The following is a 24,277-nucleotide window of genomic DNA, read 5'->3' on the forward strand; positions in this document are numbered from 1 at the left end:
TTCACGGATGTATTCACTTTTTTCCTAAAATTCATACTTTCCGAGATATTTCCGATTTTTCCCAAATCCTTTTCCCATTGGGAATGCATTACGGAATCCTCAAAAATCTAAAAATTTCACCTTTTTTCAAACTGTGACTACCGATTCATACTTTCAGCTAGAAACGCCATTCAAAATGGAAAATATTCATCATTTTGGTGACATTTTACATATGATTCAACTTTTCAATACCATTCAAACTTTCAAAAATATTCAGCGTTTTCTGAAACTTTGTTATAATGGAAGTCAATGAGAAAATCCTTCAAACTCACTCATCTTCACCCACACATCACGAATTCATACATTGACGTAGAAACTCCATTCCAACTCTCAAATGTTGACGCTGTTGTCGACTTTCAGGAACTAATTCAAATTTTCAATATCTCTTTTAGTTTTTCTACAAAGTCAGTTTAAAATACATGAAGTTTTCAGCCCTTCTCAGACTTTATAATGGGTGTGTGTATTGCGTGAGCTAGAGTGAGTGATGTCATCACTAGAGTGAAGAGCAGCTGAAAATTAATTAAGAAATTTTCTCTTCAACCTCCTCCGAGAACCCTCACCTTATCGTGGTGGAGGAGTTTGAGTGCCCTAATGACCCTAGGAGCTATGCTGTCGGGGGCGTTTTGCCCCTGGTAGGGTTTCCCATGGCAGATTGGTTCTGGGCAAAGGGTCAGATGAAGAACGGTTCAAAAGACCCTTCATGATGGTTATGATCAAGGATACGTGTACCTGGCCCGGAGGGTTACCGGGGCCCCGCCCTGGAGCCAGGCCTGGGGTTGGGGCCCGTGGGCGAGCGCCTGGTGGTCGGGCCTTCGCCCATGGGGTCCGGCTGGGCCCAGCCCAAACCGGCTACATGGGTTCGTCCCCCTGCAGGCCCACCACCCGTAGAGGGATCCAGAAGGGTTCGGTGCAATGTGGATTGGGCAGCAGACCAAGGCGGGGGCCTTGGTGGTCCGATCCTCGGTTACAGAAGTTGGCTCTTGGGACATGGAATGTCACCTCTCTGGCGGGGAAGGAGCCGGAGCTTGTGGAAGAGGCTGAGTGCTACCGGCTAGATATAGTCGGCCTCACCTCGACACATAGTTCCAGCTCTGGAACCCTAGTCCTTGAGAGGGGTTGGACTCTCTCCTTCGCTGGAGTTGCTACGGGTGAGAGGCGGAGGGCCGGGGTGGGCTTTCTGATAGCCCCCAGACTCTCTGCCTGTACGTTGGGGTTTACCCCAGTAGACGAAAGGGTTGCTTCCCTGTGCCTTCGGGTCGGGGAACGGGTCCTGACTGTTGTCTGTGCTTATGCATCGAACAACAGTTCAGAGTACCCACCCTTTTTGGAGTCCCTGGGACGGGTGCTGGACAGTGCCCCGACCGGGGACTCCATTGTTCTGCTGGGGAACTTCAATGCTCACGTGGGCAACGACAGTGGGACCGTGACAGTGGGAGGAACGGCCTGCCCGATCTGAACCCGAGTGGTGTTCAGTTATTGGACTTCTGTGCGGGTCGCAGTTTGGCCATAACTAACACCATGTTCAAACATAAGGATGTCCATCGGTGCACGTGGCACCAGGACAGCCTAGGTCGCAGGTCAATGATCGACTTTGTAGTCGTATCATTTGACCTGCGGCCATATGTTCTGGACACTCGGGTGAAGAGAGGAGCAGAGCTGTCAACTGATCACCACCTGGTGGTGAGTTGGATCAAATGGTGGGGGAAGACACCGCGCAGACCTGGCAGGCCCAAACGAACAGTGAGGGTCTGCTGGGAACGCCTGGCGGAAGAACCTGTCCAGATGATCTTCAACTCCCACCTCCAGGAGAGCTTCGACCGCGTCCCGAGGGCGGAGGGGGACATTGAGTCCGAATGGGCCTTGTTCCGTTCTGCCATTGTTGAGGCGGCGGTCGCGAGCTGTGGCTGCAAGGCCGCTGGTGCCAGTCGCGGCGGTAATCCCCGAACCCGCTGGTGGACACCAGAGGTGAGGGGAACCGTCAGGCTGAAGAAGGAGGCCTACAGGGCATGGTTGGTCTGTGGGTCTCCAGAAGCAGCTGACGGGTACCGGCGGGCCAAGCGGAGCGCGGCGGCGGCAGTCGTAGAGGCAAAAACTCGGGCGTGGGAGGAGTTCGGTGAGGCCATGGAGGAAGACTATCGATCGGCTCCAAAGAGGTTCTGGCAAACCGTCCGGCGCCTCAGGGGGGGAAGGCGGCAACTTGCTCACACTGTTTACAGTGGGGGTGGGGAGCTACTGACGTCAACTGGGGACATTGTCGGGCAGTGAAAGGAATTCTTTGAGGAGCTCCTCAATCCCACCAACACGTATTCCAGTGAGGAAACAGAGACGGGGGTCTCAGGGGCGGGTCGTCCAATTTCTGGGGCAGAAGTCGCCGAGGTGGTGAAACAACTCCGAGGCGGCGGAGCCCCGGGGGTGGATGAGATTCGTCCCGGATATCTCAAGGCTCTGGATGTTGTAGGGCTGTCTTGGCTGACACGCCTCTGCAGCATTGCGTGGACATCAGGGGCAGTGCCTCTGGAGTGGCAGACCGGGGTGGTGGTCCCCATTTTCAAGAAAGGGGACCAGAGGGTGTGTTCCAACTACAGGGGGATCACACTCCTCAGCCTACCCGGTAAGGTCTACTCCAGGGTGCTGGAGAAGAGGGTCCGGTCGATAGTTGAACCTCGGATCGAGGAGGAGCAATGTGGTTTTCGTCCCGGACACGGAACCGTGGACCAGCTCTTTACCCTCGCCAGGGTGCTGGAGGGGGCATGGGAGTTCGCCCAACCAGTCCACATGTGTTTTGTGGATTTGGAGAAGGCTTACGACCGTGTCCCCAGGGGCATCCTGTGGGGGGTGCTCTGGGAGTATGGGGTGGGTGGCCCCATGCTAAGGGCCATCCAGTCCCTGTACCGAAGGAGTATGAGTCTGGTTCGCGTGGCTGGCAGTAAGTCGGACCTGTTCCCGGTGAGGGTTGGACTCCGCCAGGGCTGCCCTTTGTCACCGGTTCTGTTCATAACTTTTATGGACAGAATTTCTAGGCGCAGCCGAGTGGTGGAGGGTGTCAGGTTCGGTGATGGGAGAATCTCGTCCCTGCTTTTTGCGGATGACGTGGTCCTCCTACCTCCATCGAACAGTGACCTCCAGCTCTCACTGGGGCGGTTCGCAGCCGAGTGTGAAGCGGCTGGGATGAGAATCAGCACCTCCAAGTCCGAGGCCATGGTCCTCAGCCAGAAAAGGGTGGATTGCCCACACCAGGTCAGGGGGGAGGTCCTTCCTCAGGTGGAGGAGTTTAAGTATCTCGGGATCTTGTTCACGAGTGAGGGTAGGATGGAGCGGGAGATTGACAGGCGGATTGGGGCAGCGTCAGCAGTGATGCGGGCGCTTAACCGGTCCGTTGTGGTGAAAAGGGAGCTTAGCCAGAAAGCGAAGCTCTTGATTTACCAGTTGATCTTCGTTCCAACCCTCACCTATGATCACGAGCTCTGGGTAGTGACCGAAAGAATGAGATCGCGAATACAAGCGGCCGAAATGAGTTTCCTCCGCAGGGTGGATGGGCTCAGCCTTAGGGATAGGGTGAGGAGCTCAGACATTCGGGAGGGACTCGGAGTAGAGCCGCTGCTCCTCCACATCGAGAGGAGCCAGTTGAGGTGGTTCGGGCATCTGGTAAGGATGCCTTCCGGACGCCTCCCTTGGGAGGTGTTTCGGGCATGTCCAACTGGGAGGAGACCTCGGGGCCGCCCCAGGATACGCTGGAGGGACTACATCACCCGGCTGGCCTGGGAACGCCTCGGGGTTCCCACGGAAGAGCTGATGGAAGTGGCTGGGGAGAGGACTGTCTGGGCTTCCTTGCTGAGGCTGCTGCCCCCGCGACCCGGACCCGGATAAGCGGAGGACGACGACAAGTTTCTCTTCAACTCGCTCATACGGCCACAATTTTCACTGTACATATACAGATCTTCTGTATAACTTTATCTCTCTCATCATCACATTATTTTCATGATTGGACCAACAGTTTGGGAATGGGAAAAACTTGTTCGAGGAGTTAAATCTCCACTAAAAGAGGTGTCTGTCTCTCTCTGCTCTTCTGCCAGGTGCGCTTACTTAATTACCATGGCAACCGCTGTCACACACAAACTCACAGAAACATGATGTCTGTGTGTGTGTCTACATCTTACATTCAGACATGACAGGGGCAGCATCTCCATTTTAACCCTTTAGGTGCCAGAGTTAATTGAGGAAAATATTCCATTTTCATTTCAACATTTCAAAAGGCTGTGGCTTGAAAGTGGTGACAGATAAAGGCATACTGTAAATGAGAAAACTATTCATCATGACCCAAAGTTTGTGATAGGAGTAAATTAACTCATCCAATTTGCATATTGTGGCATCACCAGCAGGCAGCCATATTGGATTTCATAAATCTCAGTCAAAAAACATTTTGAACAGATTTACACAGTAGATTTATTTTGTTTTGTGTTGTTTTTGTCATGTCTTCCTCAAAATGAAGGAAGAGGAACCTGATGGGAAGAAATTCACCCATCTAATTTGCATAATGTGACATCACTTCTACATACCTACAGCTACAGAAAGCATTCAAACATCAAAACGTTCAGCTCTGTAAGGATTTTCTGATGTTTGTGGCAATATGTTTGATATTTCTAAATAATTCACAGTGACGACATAAGCTGGGGGCGGAAACGGGCGCGAGTGCGAGGTCCCGCAAAACGCTGCTTGCAGCTTTAATTAGGGACCGAGCCTAGAGGCAGAGGACTGCTCAAGGAGCAGTCCTCGCCGAAGGCGAGGACCCTCTTGTTTTTGCTGCGTGCGTTTATAAGTGACCAGGCCCAACAGTAGTGGACTACTCACAAAGAAGTCCTCGCCTTTGTTGGAGGAGTTAAATCTCCACTAAAAGATGTCTCTCTGTGTTCTGTCTGTCTGCCAGGTGCGCTTACTTAATTACCATGGCAACCGCTATCACACACAAACTCACAGAAACATGATGTCTGTGCGTGTCTACATCTTACATTCAGACATGACAGGGGCAGCATCTCCATTTTAACCCTTTAGGTGCCAGAGTTAATTGAGGAAAATATTCCATTTTCATTTCAACATTTCAAAAGGCTGTGGCTTGAAAGTGGTGACAGATAAAGGCATACTGTAAATGAGAAAACTATTCATCATGACCCAAAGTTTGTGATAGGAGTAAATTAACTCATCCAATTTGCATATTGTTACGTCACTAGGCAGTGGCCATATTGGATTTCATAAATCTCAGTAAAACACCATGTTGAACATATTTACACAGTAGATTTCTTTTGTTTTGTATTGTTTTGTTGTCTCGTCCTCAAAATAAAGGAAGAGGAATCTGATGGGAAGAAATTCGCTCATCTAATTTGCATAATGTGACATCACTTGTACATACCTACAGCTACAGAAAGCATTCAAACATCAAAACGTTCAGCTCTGTAAGGATTTTCTGATGTTTGTGGCAATATGTTTGATATTTCTAAATAATTCACAGTGACGACATAAGCTGAGGGCGGAAACAGGCGCGAGTGCGAGGTCCCGCCAAACGCTGCTTGCAGCTTTAATTATTATTATTATTATTATTACGCCATTTCGTGTCCCAATTTCGCCCCTTTCCCAAATTTCAAAATGCTTCTAACTTTCCACATTCGTCTGGCCACATCCGAAATTCAGTATTTTTGGGTGGTTGCACATGGTCGGTGCGAAAAGCTGAAATAGCGCCCCCTACAAATTTTCAAAATACCCTCCCCATTGGGGTTAGTTTGTCATAGGCAAACGAAATTTGGTACACACATGTATCATACCCAGACACACAAAAAAGTCTCCTAACGTCATGGTAAAATCCCAACAGGAAGTCGGCCATTTTGTTTTGAATTTTTTCATTACGGCGATTTCCACAACTTACATTTGAACATTCAGTGAATTGTGCTGAATCTTGTGGTATATGCCACGCCCATTCATCCATGCCTAAATGCCAAAACACACTTTCCTTAATAATAGCGCCACCTAGTGGTGGAAATTCAGGAGGACAATAGATAATAAAATTTTTCGCCAGGTGTGACTTATATTCCAAGTTTGGTGAGTTTTGGGGTATGTTGAGACAGTCAAAAATGCGACCATTTTGGCTGAAGAAAAAAAAAATTAAAGCTGCAAGCAGCGATGAACGGGTCCTCACAGTCCACGTGCGTTGGGGCGTGCTGCCATCGGGGGGCGTGCACCTAGATGTCTTTTCAGCTGTAATAAATTAAAAAAAATAAATGTTATCTCTTACTTACATATCCAGTATACAGGTAGGCACCCAACCCACCTATGTATTTTTCCAAAAAGTAGAAGCTGAGTACATGCCCAATAGTTCAAGGTCTTCTGACTCTTTAAAAGTTGACATGGTGTCTCTAGCTCAAAGTATGAGGGACAAGAAGAGGTTGAAAGTTGATTAGTTTTGAAGAGGATTTGAAGATTTTCCAATTTACTTCTATTCACACTAATTAGACTGCCACCAGAGCGCTACCTATTGGCTGATTTGCACCGAATTTTGCACAAACCCTCATCGTGCCATGGAACACAATTAGCAAAAGTATTGTGGTAATCCAACTGTATTTGGTCAAGATACGAAAGACTGTCTGTTTTGAAAACAATGTGCAGGAATTTGTTGTTTTATATTTTGGCTGTTTTTTGGACAATCAAAATTCTTTTAATAACTTTTTGTCAGGAGGGTCCACAGATGCTTCATGCAAAGTTTGGTGTAAATCAGTCAAATCGCCTAGGAGGAGTTCGAAAAAGTATGTTTTTCATTTGTCACGATTTAGCGAATGGAAAGTTCCCGCGAACGTGGGCGTGGCTTACACCACACAATTCAGCTGAATTCAGAGAACATGTAAATAGAAGGTTTAACAATGTGCGACATATTATGTGGGAGTTATTAGCCAAAAACGCTTTTGCATTGAAAATAGCGCCACCTGCTGGTCATTTTTGGTGTGTGAGTTACAGCCAGTCTATACCACCCCTATCAATTTTATTTCCATGAGTGTTATGGTGTTGGCACAGTGCCTTATATTAAATTAGACGGCCACCAGAGCGCCACCTAATGGCGGATTGGTAAGTCCTTCATCAGATATCCTCAGACAGGCATTGACAATAACTATACCAAGTTTCGTGTTAATCCGCCCAACCGATGTTGAGATATAAATTACTTGAATTTAAAGAGCGCCACCTGGTGGTCATCGCCTGACATTTTGCACAGAGCCTCAGGGCCTCATGGGGAAGTAGTAAACTGAGTTTCATGTCATTCGGATACACCAATGTGGAGATATGCAGCACTTCCTGTTTACAACGAAATCAAGTTGTTGTTTAATAACTTGAGTATTGTTTGGAATATCAGAATTCTTTTCATAACTTTTTGTGAGGAGACTCCACAGATGCTGTGTGCAAAGTTTCGTGCAAATCGGTGAAATTGCCTAGGAGGAGGTCGAAAATGTAGGTTTGTGACATTTTGCGAATTTATGACAAAGAACTGAAGGCAGAAATGGATGCTTGGATGAATGGGCGTGGCCTATAACACAAGATTCAGCTCAATTCACTGAACGTGTGGATATAAGGTTTTTCAATGTGCGACAAAGTATATGGGAGTTATGAGCCAAAACACACTTTCCTTAATAATAGCGCCACCTAGTGGTGGAAATTCAGGAGGACAATAGATTATAAAATTTTTCGCCACGTGTGACTTATATTCCAAGTTTGGTGAGTTTTGGGGTATGTTCAGGCAATGAAAAATGCGATCATATGGGCGGAAGACAACAAAAGTAAATAAATAAATAAATAAATAAATAAATACATAAACAGGAGAAAAACAATAGGGACCTTGCAGGTCTGTGACCTGCTCGGGCCCGAATTAAAGCTGCAAGCAGCTGTGATCGGGCCCTTGCTCCCCCATGCAACAGTGGGGGTCTGAGGCACGTGGGGGCTGTGGTGCAATGCGAGAAGGGAGAAGAAACCTGGCAGGAGCGAATGAACGCAATGTTTCGTTCATCCACCAGGTGGTGCTACGAGCATAACCAGATGTAGCCAGGTGCGTTCAGGGGTGGACCCTCATCACAGATGTGAAATTTGGACAATGCATGAATGATTTATACCAAGTTGATGTTCCGTGGCGAAGGAGGAAAAGTCGCCGCTGCGGCAACCTGCAACATGACAGGACATGTGTGTCACTGTGGAGATTCATCAACTTGATCATCATGTGGCTACAAAATGTAGTTGGTCAGGTCAGGAGCTTGAAGTTGGTGTTTGTCAGTGTAAAAAATTGCATTTCCTGTTTCCACAAGGGGTCGCCATGAGCGAAACTGCCTACGAGCATGTGGAGGCATAGAAGGCGGGGCTCTTATCATGTACAGAAATTTTGAAGCAGTTTGGATGAATTATGTGGGAGAGAGAGCTGCTTCAATATGCATGACGATGGATTAAAAATGGCAGCGCCATAGCAGCCACGCCCTTTGATCTACAGACATGCAGAGCACAACTTTTGATCTGGATGATCTGTAAAAAAAATTGGGAGGCGCCATGGCAGCCACGCCTCTTGACATAGAAAAAAGCTTTTAATAACTTTTGATCAGCATGGTCTCTGGATGATCTGTAAAAAATTTGAAGTCGATTGGATGAAATCCCTAGGACTAGTTCGTTAAAATACAACGTGGAAATCACGCCAAAATGACAAGTCAAAATCAAAATGGCTGACTTCCTGTTTGGAGTAGACCATTGGTCCTAGACCATTGGACTTTTATGTGCATTTGGACAACATACACATGTGTCCCAATTTTCATGTTCCAACTCCAAAAAGAACCCTATGGGGAGGGTTTTTTGAAAAGTTCAAGGGGGCGCTATTGAGGCATTTTGCCCCCCCCCCCCCATGGGCAACGCCCCTATCAGATGTAAGAGCTCGCCATTCTTAACCTGTGTATAAATTTTCATGAGGAGATGAGGTTGCTGAAGCCATCAAAATGCCAAACGTATTTAGTGGCGAGGGATCAATAGTCGCCACTCTGCCACATGGACACCATTAGACGTAGCTTCATAGCGTTCATAAGGTAGCTTCACCAACTTGTTCTGCATGCATTAGAAGTGGAATGAAGTTCATGCGGTCAAGTTTGTGGCATTAGTACATGTTAAAGTAAAAACTGGTCACTTACTATTACCACCGGGGGGCGCTATGAATAAGGTGGGATATTAACATATCGGGCTGATCGGGGCAGGGCCATCATCATGTTCAGTAAGTTTGAAGCTGCTGAGATCAAGTATGTGGGCGGGAGAGCCGTTTAAAATTCGATGGCAAGAAAACAAAAAGTTGCCAAAATTTGTCACGCCCTAGCTGCCACACCCCTTCACTTAGAGAAAAGCTTTTAATAACTTTTGATCAGCATGTTCTCAGAATGATCTGTACCAACTTTGAAGTTGATCAGACGAAATCCCAAGGAGGAGTTTGTTCAAATTTAAGTTGTGGAATCGCCGTGACAAAAAAAAGTCAAGACAAAATGGCTGACTTCCTGTTGGGTTTAGAGCATGCCTCCAAGAGGCTTTTTTGTACATCTCTGAGGGTTACATACACTTGCCAAGTTAGGTTAAACGATGTTCAGGGGCTGTTATCCCTGATACAGTGCTGGAATGACATATTTCACATTTTGTATCACTTCCTCTTTCCACTAGAGGGAGTTGGAGAGTGCAGTAATTATACATCATGTTTTTATACATCAAATATACACCACAGCATTTAACTTTCAGATAAATCAAAAGATAAGTGTTTGAGACCTACTTCCTGTCACCACTAGGTAGCACCATGAGTATCAGGAAATATGGTCATATCAATGTTTTCAGGGCAAGACTAATATGAATCATCTGAAGTTTGATGGAGATCAGAACATTTACGGCAACAATATAGCAATTTCCTGTTTCATGGCGAGACCTCAAAATTAAACCCTCTGCAGCACGTATAGACACTAATGATATGTCATGTTTGTGTACATCAAATACACACCACAGCACTGAAATTTCAGGTGAATCCAAAGATTAGTGTCTGGTAAGAAGTACTTCCTTTCACCAGTGCGTGGCGCTATGACTATCACGGAATATTGGCATATAAATGTGTTCAGGGTAGGACAAATATGAATCATGTCAAGTTTGGTGGACAACGGACCATTTACTCCAAATTTATAACAATTTCCTGTTTCATGGCAAGACATCAAAAGTAAAACCACTGCAGCGCGCATAGACACTAATGATATGCCACGTTTGTGTACATCAAATATAGACCACAGCACTGAAATTACAGGTGAATCCAAAGATAAGTGTCTGGTAAGAAGTTCTTCTTTTCAACACGAGGTGGTGCTATGATTATCAGGCAATATGGTAATGAAAATGTGTTCAGGGCGGGACTAATATGAATCATGTGAAGTTTGGTGGAGATTGGACCATTTATGCCAAAGCTACAGCAATTTCGTTTTTTGTGGCGAGACCTCAAGACTCAACGCTCGGCAGTGGGCGCACCATTCAACATTGGGCAAATCCTGTGATAACTTTTAGTCACAACGTAGTCAGGCTTACATACACCAAGTTTGGAACCAATCTGATTAAATCTGTAGGATAAGTTCGTTAATTTACAAGCCCTGGAAATGGGCAAAAATGCATAAAAGTGGCACAAGTAAATTCGAAATGGCGGACTTCCTGTTGGGTTTGGAGCATGGCTGCAAGAGGCTTTTTTGTACGTGATAGACTGTTACAGGTGCCTACCAAGTTTCATACATGCAGGTCAAACCAGCTTTGGGGGCTGCTTAATTGAAATATTCTAGCTGTTGAGCCATCTTGGTGCATCAAAGCACAAAAATCACATCAGACAACAGGACTTGCCACCTGTGATGTGTATGCCACATTTGGTGAGTTTTCAAGCATCCTGTGTCCCTTCAAAACAACATCGTGTTTAATGGCGAACAAGGCGGCACCACGGTGACAGTGTTTGATGAAGACTCAAAAGCTTAATTTTTAAGTATCATCAAGATCTAAGGACTTAGATCAGCAAGTTTGAGGTGGGTCTGATTAACCTGCTAGAAGCGGGACATCAAAGAATGTATAAAGTAGCTTTCTGTTACCAGTAGATGACGCTATGGCGGTGATTCAAAATTCTTCTGTAGATGTGTTCAGGGCTAGACTCTCATCATATGTGTGAAGTTTTGGCAAGATATGCCCACATGGAGTCAAGTTACAGCAATGTTTATCATCACGGCGAAACATCAAAGTTCGCCGCCAGGCCATGGCCACGCCCTTCGACAAAAACACACAGTTTCCACAATAAAGCATCATCAACATCTTTTGGCTTTTTTGACCAAGTTTGAGGTGGATCTGGTCTAAAGTCTAAAACATGACATTTCTTGTTGCCAGTAGGGGGTGCTATATTTATTTCTAAATACTGACACGTAGATGTGTTCAGGGCGGGACGTTCATCAATCCTGTGAAGTTTGGGCAAATCGGACCATGTATGCTGTCGTTATAAACTACTTCCTGTTTAGTGGCAAGACCCCTAACTTTGATGCCATCCCACCGTCACACGCATTGACGAAAACTCAAGCTTTTGATAACTTTTCATCTTCAACGTCTTGGGGTGGGACAGACCAAGGTTTGAAGTCGATCGGATGAAATCTCTAGGACTAGGTTCATTCATTTAGGACCCCTGGAAATGGCCAAAAATGCACCAAAATTGCACAGTAAATCCAAAATGGCCGACTTCCTGTTGGGTTTAGAGCATGCCTCCAAGAGGCACCGCTAGGTGCTCGGGCCCTAATAATAATTCCTTCTGTTTCAAGAGGGCCTTCGCCCGGCCTTCGGTCGGTGCTCGAGTCCTAACAATAATAATAAATCCTTGAATTTCAATAGGGTCCTTGCACTGCTTGGTGCTCGGGCCCAAATAATAATAAACGGAGCAGTTTCAAGTGGGCCTTTGCCCACCCTTCGGTGCTCGGGCCCTAATAATTCCTTCAGTTTCAATAGGGCCTTCGCCCGGCTTTCGGTCCTAATAATAATAATAATAATAATAACAAAAAATCCCTGCATTTCAATAGGGTCCTTGCATCGGTAGGTGCTCGGGCCCTCATAATAACAAAAATCTGAACAAAAACAATGGGGTTCCCAGCACCGCTGGTCCTGGGAAACGCGTGTGCTCCCCAGGTCCCGCGGGCTTGGACCCCTAATAGTGATAATAAAAAATCTGAACAAAAACAATAGGGTTCCCAGCACCGCTCATCTTGGGAAATGCATCTGCTTGCATACTCGTTCCCCAGGCCCCGCGGGCTTGGACCTCTAATAAACAGCGCCATTTCAATAGGGTCCTCCGCAGACAACTTGCAGTCGTTGCTCAGGCTCTAATAATAAACAGCGCGATTTCAATAAGGTCCTCCGGACAACTTGCAGTCGTCGCTCAGGCCCTAATAAATAATAATAAACAACGTGATTTCAATAGGGTCCTCCGCGGAAGACTTGCAGTCATTGCTCGGGCTCTAAAAAAGTATTTTCAGAGTATATAGAAGTCTAGAAAAAGTGTTGTCATTCTAAATGTATTTAAACGGAAGATAGAAACTGTTATAACTAAATCAATGGGTATCTGTTGTAAAGACAGTATGTTCCATATCTGGTCGTATTGCTTAATTTATCAGATCAGACCAAATCAATTAAATGATTTCTTATCTTACAGCAGTTTGCTGAGGTTTGCTCTAAAGGCTCAACTTCGGGCTTGACTAAAAACCTGACTAAAACTAGGGTTGAACTAAAAATGAAAAGGACAAGGTTGACTAAATGTGACTGTATTAAACATGGACTTTTAGTCTCAGGACTGACATCAAGATCGAATGTAAAAATTGTTGTAATTGCTGTTGTTGTCCAGATGTACGTAATTAGTGATATGGAAACTGACATAATGCTGAATTTACGCATGATGTTACAGATTCCACCTCAGCCTGCCCATGTTAGCTATCATGATCCTTAGTTGGTTCAGACTGGCCAAACTCCCAGATATTATTTGAGTCCTGGCCATATTTGAGAATGAATAACCAAATTGATTATTATGCATATCAAGCTGGAGTACAGTATATGTATGTGTGTAAAAAGGAGCTAATGTGCAGCTAATGATGAGTGAATGTACCTTTTTCAAGATGACAACTCCCTCTTGACTTTCGCTGGTAGAGAAGATGTCAAACATGTTGCCCTCATCTCCTGGAACAATGGCAAAATCCACCTCTGCATTGCTGCCAGCATCCAGATCGTGGGCTTGAATCTGACCCACTGCTGACCCAACTGACGCCGACTCTGGCACCCGCAGATGGAAAATACCTGAGGGAAAGAGAGAGAAGGGGGACAAAGTGAAAAGCAATTAAGTGCAATTAGAGAAAGAACATGTAGACTGATTTTGGTCATTGATCGTTACAGACAAACCAGTGAAAGACTCATTCACCAATCCAAACAATCAACCATTCAGACATTATTGTTAAGACTTTCTTACTCTTAGTGAAGCGTGGTGGGTTGTCATTGACGTCACTGAGGGTGATGTTGATGGTGGTGGTGGAGGCCAGCCCTCCCAGCTGACCTCCCATGTCCTTTGCCTGGAGAAGAACCTGATACTCTGATTTTACCTCGCGGTCCATGTTGGCTAGAGCTGTCCTGATCACTCCTGGAGGAGGTGGGGTTGAAAAGGGTGGTCATTATGCTATTTAGCCTTCCATATAGAGGAATAGATACAGTAGACTCTAGATCTAACCTTTATTAGATCAGAATATTACAGTACAATGTGTTTAATACACACACACAGTCAATGACCTCCAGTCCGTGTAAATATTACAATATCTAACATAAAGTTGTGGTGAGATGAAATAAAGAGCATTTCCTAGTTCAGAGTTCATTTCTTATTCTTGCAATTGAGAAACCTAAGCTTGCCACAGAATATTTTTATAGTTCAATGAAATTTTTTTTAAAAAAAGTTGTAAAATGTGTACTCAGTGTTTTTATGTTCATATGACATAGAATTAAATATCGAAACAACAGCTATGTTAAACTAACATAATGACAGAACAACATAAAATTCCTGTCAGACAAGGGTCATGTGACACATTTGTTTTGTGTCTGGTGTAGGAGCATACAGCCTTCCTAAACTCTCCAGATTCTGGACTACAAGTAAATAGACAATGAGAGGGCCACAACCACAAGCGAGGGTCAAATGTTTATTACCCTGCCCCCGAGCTTACTCCGGTCAGGAGGGATGCGTCCTCCATACATCCGGGTGCCAAAAGGGGGGGTAAAGGGTTCACTGCAGGTACAAATGCTGCAAATGCTTTTTAAGTAATTTTAAGTCATTAACTTGTAAAAGGGTCTCTTGCCCTGAGGCAACGTGCCTTGATTAACAGCCCTGCCAGGATCTTAAGACAATGCTTCCTTTCTCAGCCACATCCTGTCCCCTCCTGTCACCCCGGGGGATCACGCCCTCCCCTCTCTTACCAAATGTTTCTGTGTGACAAAATTGAAATGTCAGTTAGAAGTGAGATTATACATTTGTTTCCTTTTTGTTGGTTGCTTTCCTATATTCTAAACTTGTGCATGTGTACAATTCATGTCTTAGATTTGAATGATACTTTGCTTTAACCCTGTAAAACAAAAGATTGATAAGTTGCAAAATTCAATTTCAATTCCAACTGTTAACCCCTCATCTAATATGGAGCCATACTGCCATCTTGTGGCAGAGTTAAGAAGAGTTCCCGTAAGGAAGTCCATATAGTTAGAATTAAGATATAATTGGGATTCATTAATCAACTTGTTTGCATGAATATGTGCTTCTTCATTTTGTTTTTCATTATATATTGCAACTATAGGTTAGTCTAGAGTGTGTTTATTTGAAGTAGCCTAGTTTATACGGTACTCTGCTTATATACGCGGCATAATAATTGTATTTTGATTTAATGTTAATTTGTATTTTTAATTGGATGTTAAGAATCAATTTTGCCCATAATGGGAAGAGTATGTGTCCATCGCGAGTATGTGTCCATATCAAAGTATATGACCTCATGTAAGAAAAGCATTAAGTTTCCTCCAAAATAACATAAGACTATTTTACAACTAGAGAGGTCACCTTATCAAATCCGCCCACTTTGATCAGAGAAATATGAGTGCGCTCAGCACGGCTTGCTCTCTTGCTTCTTGTATTCCCGCTTCTTGTATTCTCCTGCTCTCTTGTTTTCTCGTTACTCTTTTGTTGCGCCTTATGTTTATAACCAGTTATGTTTGGTTCCTGCGTAACTCTTTTGTGCTCACGATCAAAGTTATTTTAAACTTTTAAATTTTGCTTATCCAGTTTCTTTTATCTCCAGTGTTTTCAACATTTTTGCACATTAATAATAACTTTGACAACAATATCAAACTGCCACCGATATTGTTTTCACCATTATAATAAGCGAGCAATCATAACGTAGTAGACCAGCACCTGCCGACTGACCTCTTTGCCCCAAATTCATCGGAACCAGCGGCTGCCAGCCCAAAGACTCTCTGCAGCGCAAAGGAAACGACCACAAACGGCCACCTGCAGGACACCACAGACTCAACCGCTCCCACACTGCTGTGTGACAGCTGGCTTCATTCTGCTGGAAAGTCTGGGAGCTGCGAAGCGACAGTCTGGGGCCCCAAGAGGAGCTTCGCCTTTGATTCCTTTTGCTAAAAAGTAGGCAAAGAACTTCCATAACTTGAGTAAGCCGCTGTGTGGTGAAGAGTGAGGTTGCGTAAGAGGCTTAGTTAAGTATCCTGATTTTAATTTAGGTTTCATTAGGTGAATGGTTTTGCACATCCCTGCATTCCCAATTTATATATATATCTTAACATACTCTGTCCCACTATCGCCAAACTATAAATGGAAAGAAATGAGAGGTAACTCTCGTGTGAGTTATTTATACTGTTGATTTTGTGTTGTGTCATGTAATTATCATTTGCTATTCATTTATTCAGTTACATATTTAGCTTAAATAAATGTTTATTTATTGCCAAGTCGTTGTGTGTGTATCTTTTGGACAGGAGCTGAGATCCCTGTATAGAGGATTTATAACCCAGATATTGAGATTGATTCATTATTGATAAGCGTGCTGACTAATAATTCGTTTACGGAGTTATTAATTTGATTAGTTGCTTCCTTCATTAGGAGGGTGGTGCCCCAAAATCTTATTACGAGTGCAAATATTCTCAAAAAGGTATTTCCCTTACATATATGGTGTGTCTGTGTGAAACCTAATCAAATCATTGTTCCTTTAAACAAGTTATATAAACAGACAAACCTTGGCGATTTTAATGGCAATAGTGAAAACAAATTTGCCCGATAGCCCCCGTAAGTTTTATCATATTTGCATATTCTGAGCAGTCTGTCCACTGGAGGATCAATCGTGTGTGTTTTACTTTTGTACTTCTGATTTGTGTGTGAGCATTAATAACTGCAGAAAATTACAACCTTTGGGTGGATGACGCTAAACCCAAAGGCTAGATGATTTAAGTCCTCGCGTTTAGACCATGGTAAATTATATATTTGTGTTATAACACTGAACTTTAGAGCTAAACTACGGTGTTGGGATTCACAGAACCACAGATGATTTGTCATTTGGTAAAATCATCACTGATTTCAAGGCTTTTTCCTCTGCATGCTCTTTGTCTTCAAACAAAGAGAACGAAGTTGCACCCATCTCCACAGGAGGTCTCACCTCACACCTCAGTGAGACTCAAGTCCCAAAACTTGATTGGACAAGACCTTTTACAGTGACATGTGACTCTGTGATGTCACAGGCATCGGTACAAGGTCTGCTCCCTCCAAGCCTTCTCTCTCTTCTTGCACCAGGAGCTTCAACAGCTCACATCTCTCTCCGGTTGGGCCTGGTCAGCAGAGGCCCGAACCTCTGCTCCACAGCCCAAACCACTAAAGGGAGGGCAACTGATCACAGACTCTCTGGCAAACATAAGGTTTGCAAACTAGGAACTAGGCACAAACCAATGAAAGAGGCAACAAGGAACTAAGTGAATTAGCAACCAGCGTCTAACTCTGCAAGGAACCCGAGCGACCAGCTTCCTCGGATCAGAACCTTTGGAACAAAGGACACCACAAAGACTGCAGCTGAAACCACACCTTCCCAGACTTCTTCTGCCAGCTAACAGAGCAGTACAGCACCAAGTGACTCTTTCCCCATCCACTCAAGGATCGGTAATGTAACAACTGGGCATAGCTTATCACAGCTTTACAGGCTAAGCAAGACTGTTTGACTTGTTGTATGTGCTTTGATGCTCTTTACTGAGTATTGTTGTGATAGATTGCAGTTAGGTCATTGATTAGTTGGCTTTGCCAAAGCTAAGTGTTTAGTTTGCTAATACTGTTCGCAAACAGATTCTTGCATACAACTAAACAATCTCTGTACTAATCCGTTACCGTTTGGTAGTTCTCTGTTGTCAGCCATTTTGTTCTGTAGGCCAAACGGTTACTTGATCACTACACCCGCCTTTGTCTTTCTCTTCTTTCTCTCTCACACACACATAACACACATATACACACCAAGCTTGTATATAGTTAGTTAGAATTTGTATGTTTTGGTTTGCTTTGCTAATTTGTGAATAAATATAATTCTTTGGAATCATGCCTGCTGTCTGTTTAATGTTGCACAAGGGTGAATGAATAATCAACCTCTGCTGCGTCAAGAACTCCAAAATCCTTCAGGCATTACTGTTAATTTTGGTTGTTGTCATTAATTTAATTATTAATCAAACTCCAAATTAATAGTTTAGCCTATTTTATCAGACTGATATCTTGAACTGGCTATCATTTTTCCCTTTACGGGAATGGTGCCCCACAAGGTGATTTAATGTTAATTAAGCCACATTATTTAACATAATTATTCATTATTAATAATAATTATTTATTATTTCCGATAGCCAATTAAACCCCAACATATTTGGTGCTACTGTGTGAGATAAATATAGTTGATTCCCAACATATTTGGTGCCACCGTGTGAGGTAAATATATGTCGATTCCAAACAACGGTAAGCCTTAATGTTTCAATTACGGTGCTGCTGGCACCTGAATCTCTCAGATATCTTAAGTGTCACCTCACACATTAAGAAAAGGCCTATTTGACACATTGATTTCCATGAAACACAGAGTCATAATTGTGTGCTGTTTTAATTAAGCTTTGCTGCGATACTCCAGAAAGTTATAATTAATTCAGATCCTCTGTGTCTCCTGGTTAGTTTAGCTTCCTAGCCGAGACAGCTGCGAGACAGCAGTGAAGGGATAAAAAGTTGTTACTATCGTTGCTATGGTAACGCTTGTGCTGGCACAGCACTGACTGTTGCTGAGATTTAAAGTTGATTCACTACTTTGGTAAGAGTGAACGAAATCGTCGCCGAACGATGAAGTGTTAGCTGATTGCCCTGCCTGGGTAACTGTGCTAAACAGATGAAGTCGCTGTGCTCATCTGTGTGTGGGTTTAGTGAAATTCTAAACTGCTGCAATATGATTGCCTACAATGTTTTGCCCTAGGTGTTTTGAGTAACTGTGGTCTGCTAAGGCTAAAACAGCTAAAGTCACTCAGTGGACGGTGCTAAACTTCTTCTTAGTACTATTTAGTACTTCCTCAGAATAGCACCCTCTTGGGCTATTCTGCCCAATTGCACTGCAGCCTTTAAATCGAACAGCGCCCTCTTTAGTTGCTTTGCCTCGTTACATTGAATTTACAAATTGAACAGCGCCCTCTCCTGTTTACTTTACCTAACTACATTGAATTTACAAATTGACCAGCACCCTCCCTGGTTGCTGTCCCTCATTACATCGAATTTGCAAATTGAACAGCGCCCTCTCCTGCTTACTTTGCCTCATTACATTTGGTGTGCAAATTGAACAGCACCCTCTCCTGGTTGTTTGGTTAACTGAGTTTGATTCACAAATTGAAACTGTGACTGCGGTCGGAAAGTCCCTCCTATCGTCTATTCCTAATCACTAGTCCTTGACCTTGGTGGAAAACGTTACAAGGTCAAGGAAAGATGAGTAGGAGAATTCATAAGGACTTAGGAAAAGAGAACCGCAGTGCTGAGAGAATCCGACCGCAATTACACTGGGCTATGTCATCATGCGACGGCGGATGTCAGTGACGTAGGTCGACCGTGGTGAAACTACAGTTTACTGAAGATGGACTACAAAAAGCGCATCTCAGATACTCCGCCCCGTGCCTACTCACCATGTTGCCTCATGCAGGCTATATAAACGTGGACAGCACAGTGAAAAATATGACTTAATTACCAATGTCTGAATTGAATTAAAAAAGATAGATTGGCAGTCACAAAACTGAAACGCTGAAAATGGTTGCTCACACTCACCCTCCTGAATCATTGTGATTATTTATGACAAATGTTCAACTGTATGCAAGAGAGGGAAATATGTTAGGCTTAGAAATCTACTACTGTACATACCATTCTTAAGTTGCAAACATGTTGAATTAAAAACATCATCTAAATAAAAATGTTTCATATCCCTTTTTCTTGAAACACAAACTTATGTTGAAAACGATCACAAAACTCAGTAAACACCTTGAAATGTTGACATGATTGTGCCTTGAAGTTATTATGGTTGATACAGACGGTGGATATTTAATGTGACAGTTGATTCCCCAAAGATATTAGGCAATTAAGGGCCCAACACACACAGCATTGAATACTGGGCAATCACCCATCTTCCCAGCTGAGTACTATCCATCCCAATGAACCCATCTTCGTTTTTTTTTTCACACAGTGTTTGTCGTATTATAGTAGATCTTTCTGTGACTTTATCAGGTACACCTGTGCAAACCAATACAACTCAGCCATAGTCTATTTTTTTCTCATATTTTTTATATTTTGATCACCAGCTTTAGGAGTATACATACATAGAACTCATATCCCCACATATCAAATTTCTTCACAGGGAATAAATCAAATAAAACAAAGTTGATATTAAGAGGATACAATGAAAACTGAAGTCTCTCCAAATCAGTATACACCATGACATAATTCATAGGTATTAAGATCATGCCGAGTATTTAAACCAGAATTTTACTTAGTCTATTCTTAAGCTTAGGCTATACATTTTCAGTTCTGACATTGTCAGAAAGTTATAATTCTACTTTGTTTACAACTGAGGTCACAGTGGATGGTGGTGGTGTACTGGAGTGTGTAGATTTAACAGTGTTCCTAATATATTGCGCACTCCATTAACATGAGGGGGGCAAAACATTAGGAACAGAGTGGGTAAAATATTTAACAACTTACAATGTAATGTTCACCAGCAACACCCACTACAACCTCAATAATAAAGTGGCATTATGGGGACTGATGCAATGTGTTGGTCATTACTATTCCATTTTTCAGCAACTGAACACCTTTGTTTTCACTTGCATTTAACACAACAGGACTCAAAGGTTTACCTTTCTTTTATTTGTCTTTATTATTATGCATGACTTTCAAGGCTGCGAGGAATCTTTCATTTTGCTCATAGAGAGCCTGGTCTCTCGCCTCATCTTTGAGGGCCTGCTCCCTCAGGAAGGCCAATTACAACCCCACTCCTCTTTGGCCTCTTGGTTGGTGGCTGGGAGCAGGTGGATGTGGATGGTGGTGGAGACGCTTCCTCCTCTTCACTGTCCGTCTCAGGGGGGAGGGAGGCTGGCAAGGCCTCTGCACAGACAGGGAATGAGGCTCCAGCAGCAGCCTGGCCATGGTGTGGCATTGAGCATGAGGCAACAAGGGTGGGAGGCTGAATGGATGGCCTCCCCCCAAGTGCCTCATGCATGTCACTGAACCATGGCCAGGTAGCTGCTGTTGCCTCACCAGGTAGCTGTCTGTGCCCGTGTCTGTGGGTGGGTTTCTCAGCTCCTATTAACATGATTAACACAATGTTAGTGAAAGGGCAGTTGGGGCAGAATGTATAGTGACCAATCATGGAATAATCTAACTGTTACTGGCCATTAAAGAATTAAGATTCCCTTATTAGCCCCACAACAGAGATGTCAGTTGTTGTGGCAGCAATGAACAATAAATGAATATGGAAGCAGTGAGAAATAGTAAGAGGTAGAAATGTAAAGAATATGGGCTTGCAATATAGCTAAGAAATGTGAACAAAATACTATACAAAATATACAAGAAATGCAATTTATTGTGCAACATAATACCCACAGACACTGGCCCACCACAGTTCCCAGCCAACTGATTTGCTTTACCTTGTATTTTGTCTTTAAGTTATCCCATTTTTTTGCCGCCTGCATGGGTGACACCTGCCCCTCCAACCCTATTTCTTTCACCACCTGCCTGTAGGTCAGGATTAGCTTAATTTGCCACCATTCATTAGGCTACATCAACATTTTGACCCACAAGGATGACTACTTACTCCCAGCCGGCTTTGGCCGCATTCCTCCTTCCGCTGAAGAGGTGCTCCAGCCGCACACGTGCCCGTATGAGTGCAGAGATGTCAGCATCTGTGACTGAAGAAAAATTAATTAATTAATATTGCTAAAAGCTGGCGATTCAACAACGCACAAATAGTGACATGATTAATGCACACTGAGCATATCTTACACCACAATATTAACTTGAATTGAGTAATGTTACAACAGTAGCGTGACGTTTATAGTTTGCATGGGTTTAACATATTGTTGAGAGTTTGGAACATATAACATTATGCATATTATCAAGTTATGGCATGAGACGGGCAAAGCTTCATGTAACGGTGACTTACATGGTGATCTCCGTGACTTTTCAGTCATGTTGAGAGCCAGGTGTTCTTTTTCTTTCCCTTTTGTCCCTTTTCGTTCTTCCTCTTCTCCTACTTCTTTGGGTTTATTCGTTTGTCTCCGTGAACGGTTGCTCCCGCAAAGCATTGTGGGATTAAATTATCTCCTTTCCTATCGCTTAGGAAGGTCCGATGTATCCTATGCTAAAGGAGATCTGAAAGGAAGCATTGAACCTCCTTTCCTTAGTGTTTAGAGAATTCAAACAGCTCTTATCATGGCGGCCACTAAAATACTTCCGGGTCATTTCACTCAGCTAGGAACCTTCCTAAGCAAAAAAGACTTTCCGACCGCAGCCAGTGTCTAAAATTGATGAGAGTCTTAATACCAAACATTGATTTAAGTTAAGTCTGGTTAACTTTGATAAACCCATTATCTAATGAGATGATGAATGTTATCCTTTACAAAACAATTTCTTTTAAATCTGAGTTAACCTATATTAAGCCTGATTTCATTTTAAAGGGTATTTAACCACATTTGAATTTAAGAGTTGTCTTCCCATTCATAAATAAGTATTTATTTTGTGTGTTTTTGATCTGAATTGTGATTAATTACAAACTGTGCTATGTGATTTTGACTGTTTTTACCACAGGAAATTTTAAATAGCCTAACCAGTCTAGTTACTGAAAACTCGCCAATTACTGTTTTATGTGACTGCTACTGCAGAAAATAATTATTTTCCTCTCAAAAGGAGAATAATTATTTTTCATCTCAAAAGAAAATTTAAATTCACTAATCTGATTTTCTATAACTACTAAGAGCACTATTGATTTGTACAGCTAACAAACATGCACATATCTATATATATGTATATATATATATACATAGAGAGAGGAGAGAGAGAGAGCAGGGAGAGAGAGAGAGAGAGAGAGAGAGAGAGAGAGAGAGAGAGAGAGAGAGACCTATATACACAATTTTGATCAAATGATTGATTGAAAAAAAAGGGGAATCAAGTTCAAATAAAAAAAATAAAAACTTGATAAAATAAAATATCTACACACCTTACACATTTTGAAAAAATATAAATATATCCTCTTCTGGCTCCTATTACACTTATTGATGGACTCTCTCAATTTGACGCGTTTGTGATCTCACTGATCTGTACCTAAAGGTCAAAACTCTTTAACCAAACTCTTTGTACATTAAGTCTATGCTAAAGCCAACATGGCTACAGGTCACTCTTCTGAACCCTCAAGCTAGGAACCTCAAGCCTTGATGAACTCGAGACAGCGTTGGTGGGCATCAATCAATCAATCAATCAATTTTATTTATAAAGCCCAATACCACAAATCACAGTTTGCCTCACAGGGCTTTACAGCATATGACATCCCTCTGTCCTTAGGACCCTCACAGAGGATAAGGAAAAACTCCCCCCAAAAAAAACCTTTAACGGGGGAAAAAAAACAGTAGGAACCTCAGGAAGAGCAACTGAGGAGGGATCCCTCTTCCAGGACGGACAGATGTGCAATAGATGTCATACAGACCAGTTCAACATGATAAATTAACAGTAATTTGTATGACACAATGAGACAGAGAGAGAGAGACAGAGACAGAGAGACAGAGAGACAGAGACAGAGATGCAGGACAGACGGTAATGACAGTAGTTTACAACAACATTAATGAAAGGAATAATATTATAATTATAATTCTGGCTGTTGTGGTACAATATGTTGAAAGTATATATTAATATCTGTCATATGTGACAATAATCATATGTGTATAATAACAGTAGAAGTATGACTAATGATGGCAGCAGCAGCAGGAAGCATCTGGCAGGACCATGGCAGCAGCACAACCACACACGTCACACCATCCAGGCACTGCTGCAATATAAGTTAATCTGAGAGACAGTGGAGCACAAAGGCTCTGGAGAAGAAGCCAAGTTAGTGACATGCAGTATGGCTGAGTTAGCAAGATGCAGTAACAGGACACGAGAGAGAGAGAGAGAAGGAGAAGGAGAGAAGGAGAGAAGGTGCCTGGTGTATTATAGGGGTCCCCCGGCAGACTAGGCCTAAGTCAGCCTAACTAGGGGCTGGTACAAGCCAAGCCTGAGCCAGCCCTAACTATAAGCTTCATCAAAGAGGAATGTCTTAAGTCTAGTCTTAAATGTGGAGACGGTGTCTACCTCCCGGACTGCAACAGGAAGATGATTCCACAGGAGAGGAGCCTGATAGCTGAAGGCTCTGGCTCCTGATCTACTTTTGGAGACTTTAGGGACCACGAGTAACCCTGCATTCTCAGAGCGCAGTGTTCTGGTGGGATAATATGGCACTATGAGCTCTCTAAGATATGACGGAGCCTGACCATTTAGAGCTTTATAAGTTAACAGTAGGATTTTAAATTCAATTCTGGATTTTACAGGGAGCCAGTGCAGAGAAGCTAA

The 24,277-nt window shown here is 43.3% G+C and overlaps 1 protein-coding gene across 5 annotated transcripts in view; it reads right to left on the reverse strand.

Annotated features, from left to right (window-relative positions):
* The window catches only part of LOC125902789 (cadherin-12-like), a 286,220-nt gene that overhangs the window by 133,791 nt on the left and 128,152 nt on the right, over window positions 1-24,277 (reverse strand). For all 5 annotated transcript variants that reach the window (XM_049599389.1, XM_049599391.1, XM_049599392.1 and 2 more), the window contains 2 exons: window positions 13,577-13,744; window positions 13,220-13,407 (listed from right to left, as the gene is read on the reverse strand). In XM_049599389.1, the coding sequence (XP_049455346.1) occupies window positions 13,220-13,407; window positions 13,577-13,744 (356 nt within the window). The remainder of the gene's footprint in view (window positions 1-13,219; window positions 13,408-13,576; window positions 13,745-24,277) is intronic.

Source organism: Epinephelus fuscoguttatus, linkage group LG15 (genome assembly GCF_011397635.1).
Source record: "Epinephelus fuscoguttatus linkage group LG15, E.fuscoguttatus.final_Chr_v1".
Classification (NCBI taxonomy): domain Eukaryota; kingdom Metazoa; phylum Chordata; class Actinopteri; order Perciformes; family Serranidae; genus Epinephelus; species Epinephelus fuscoguttatus.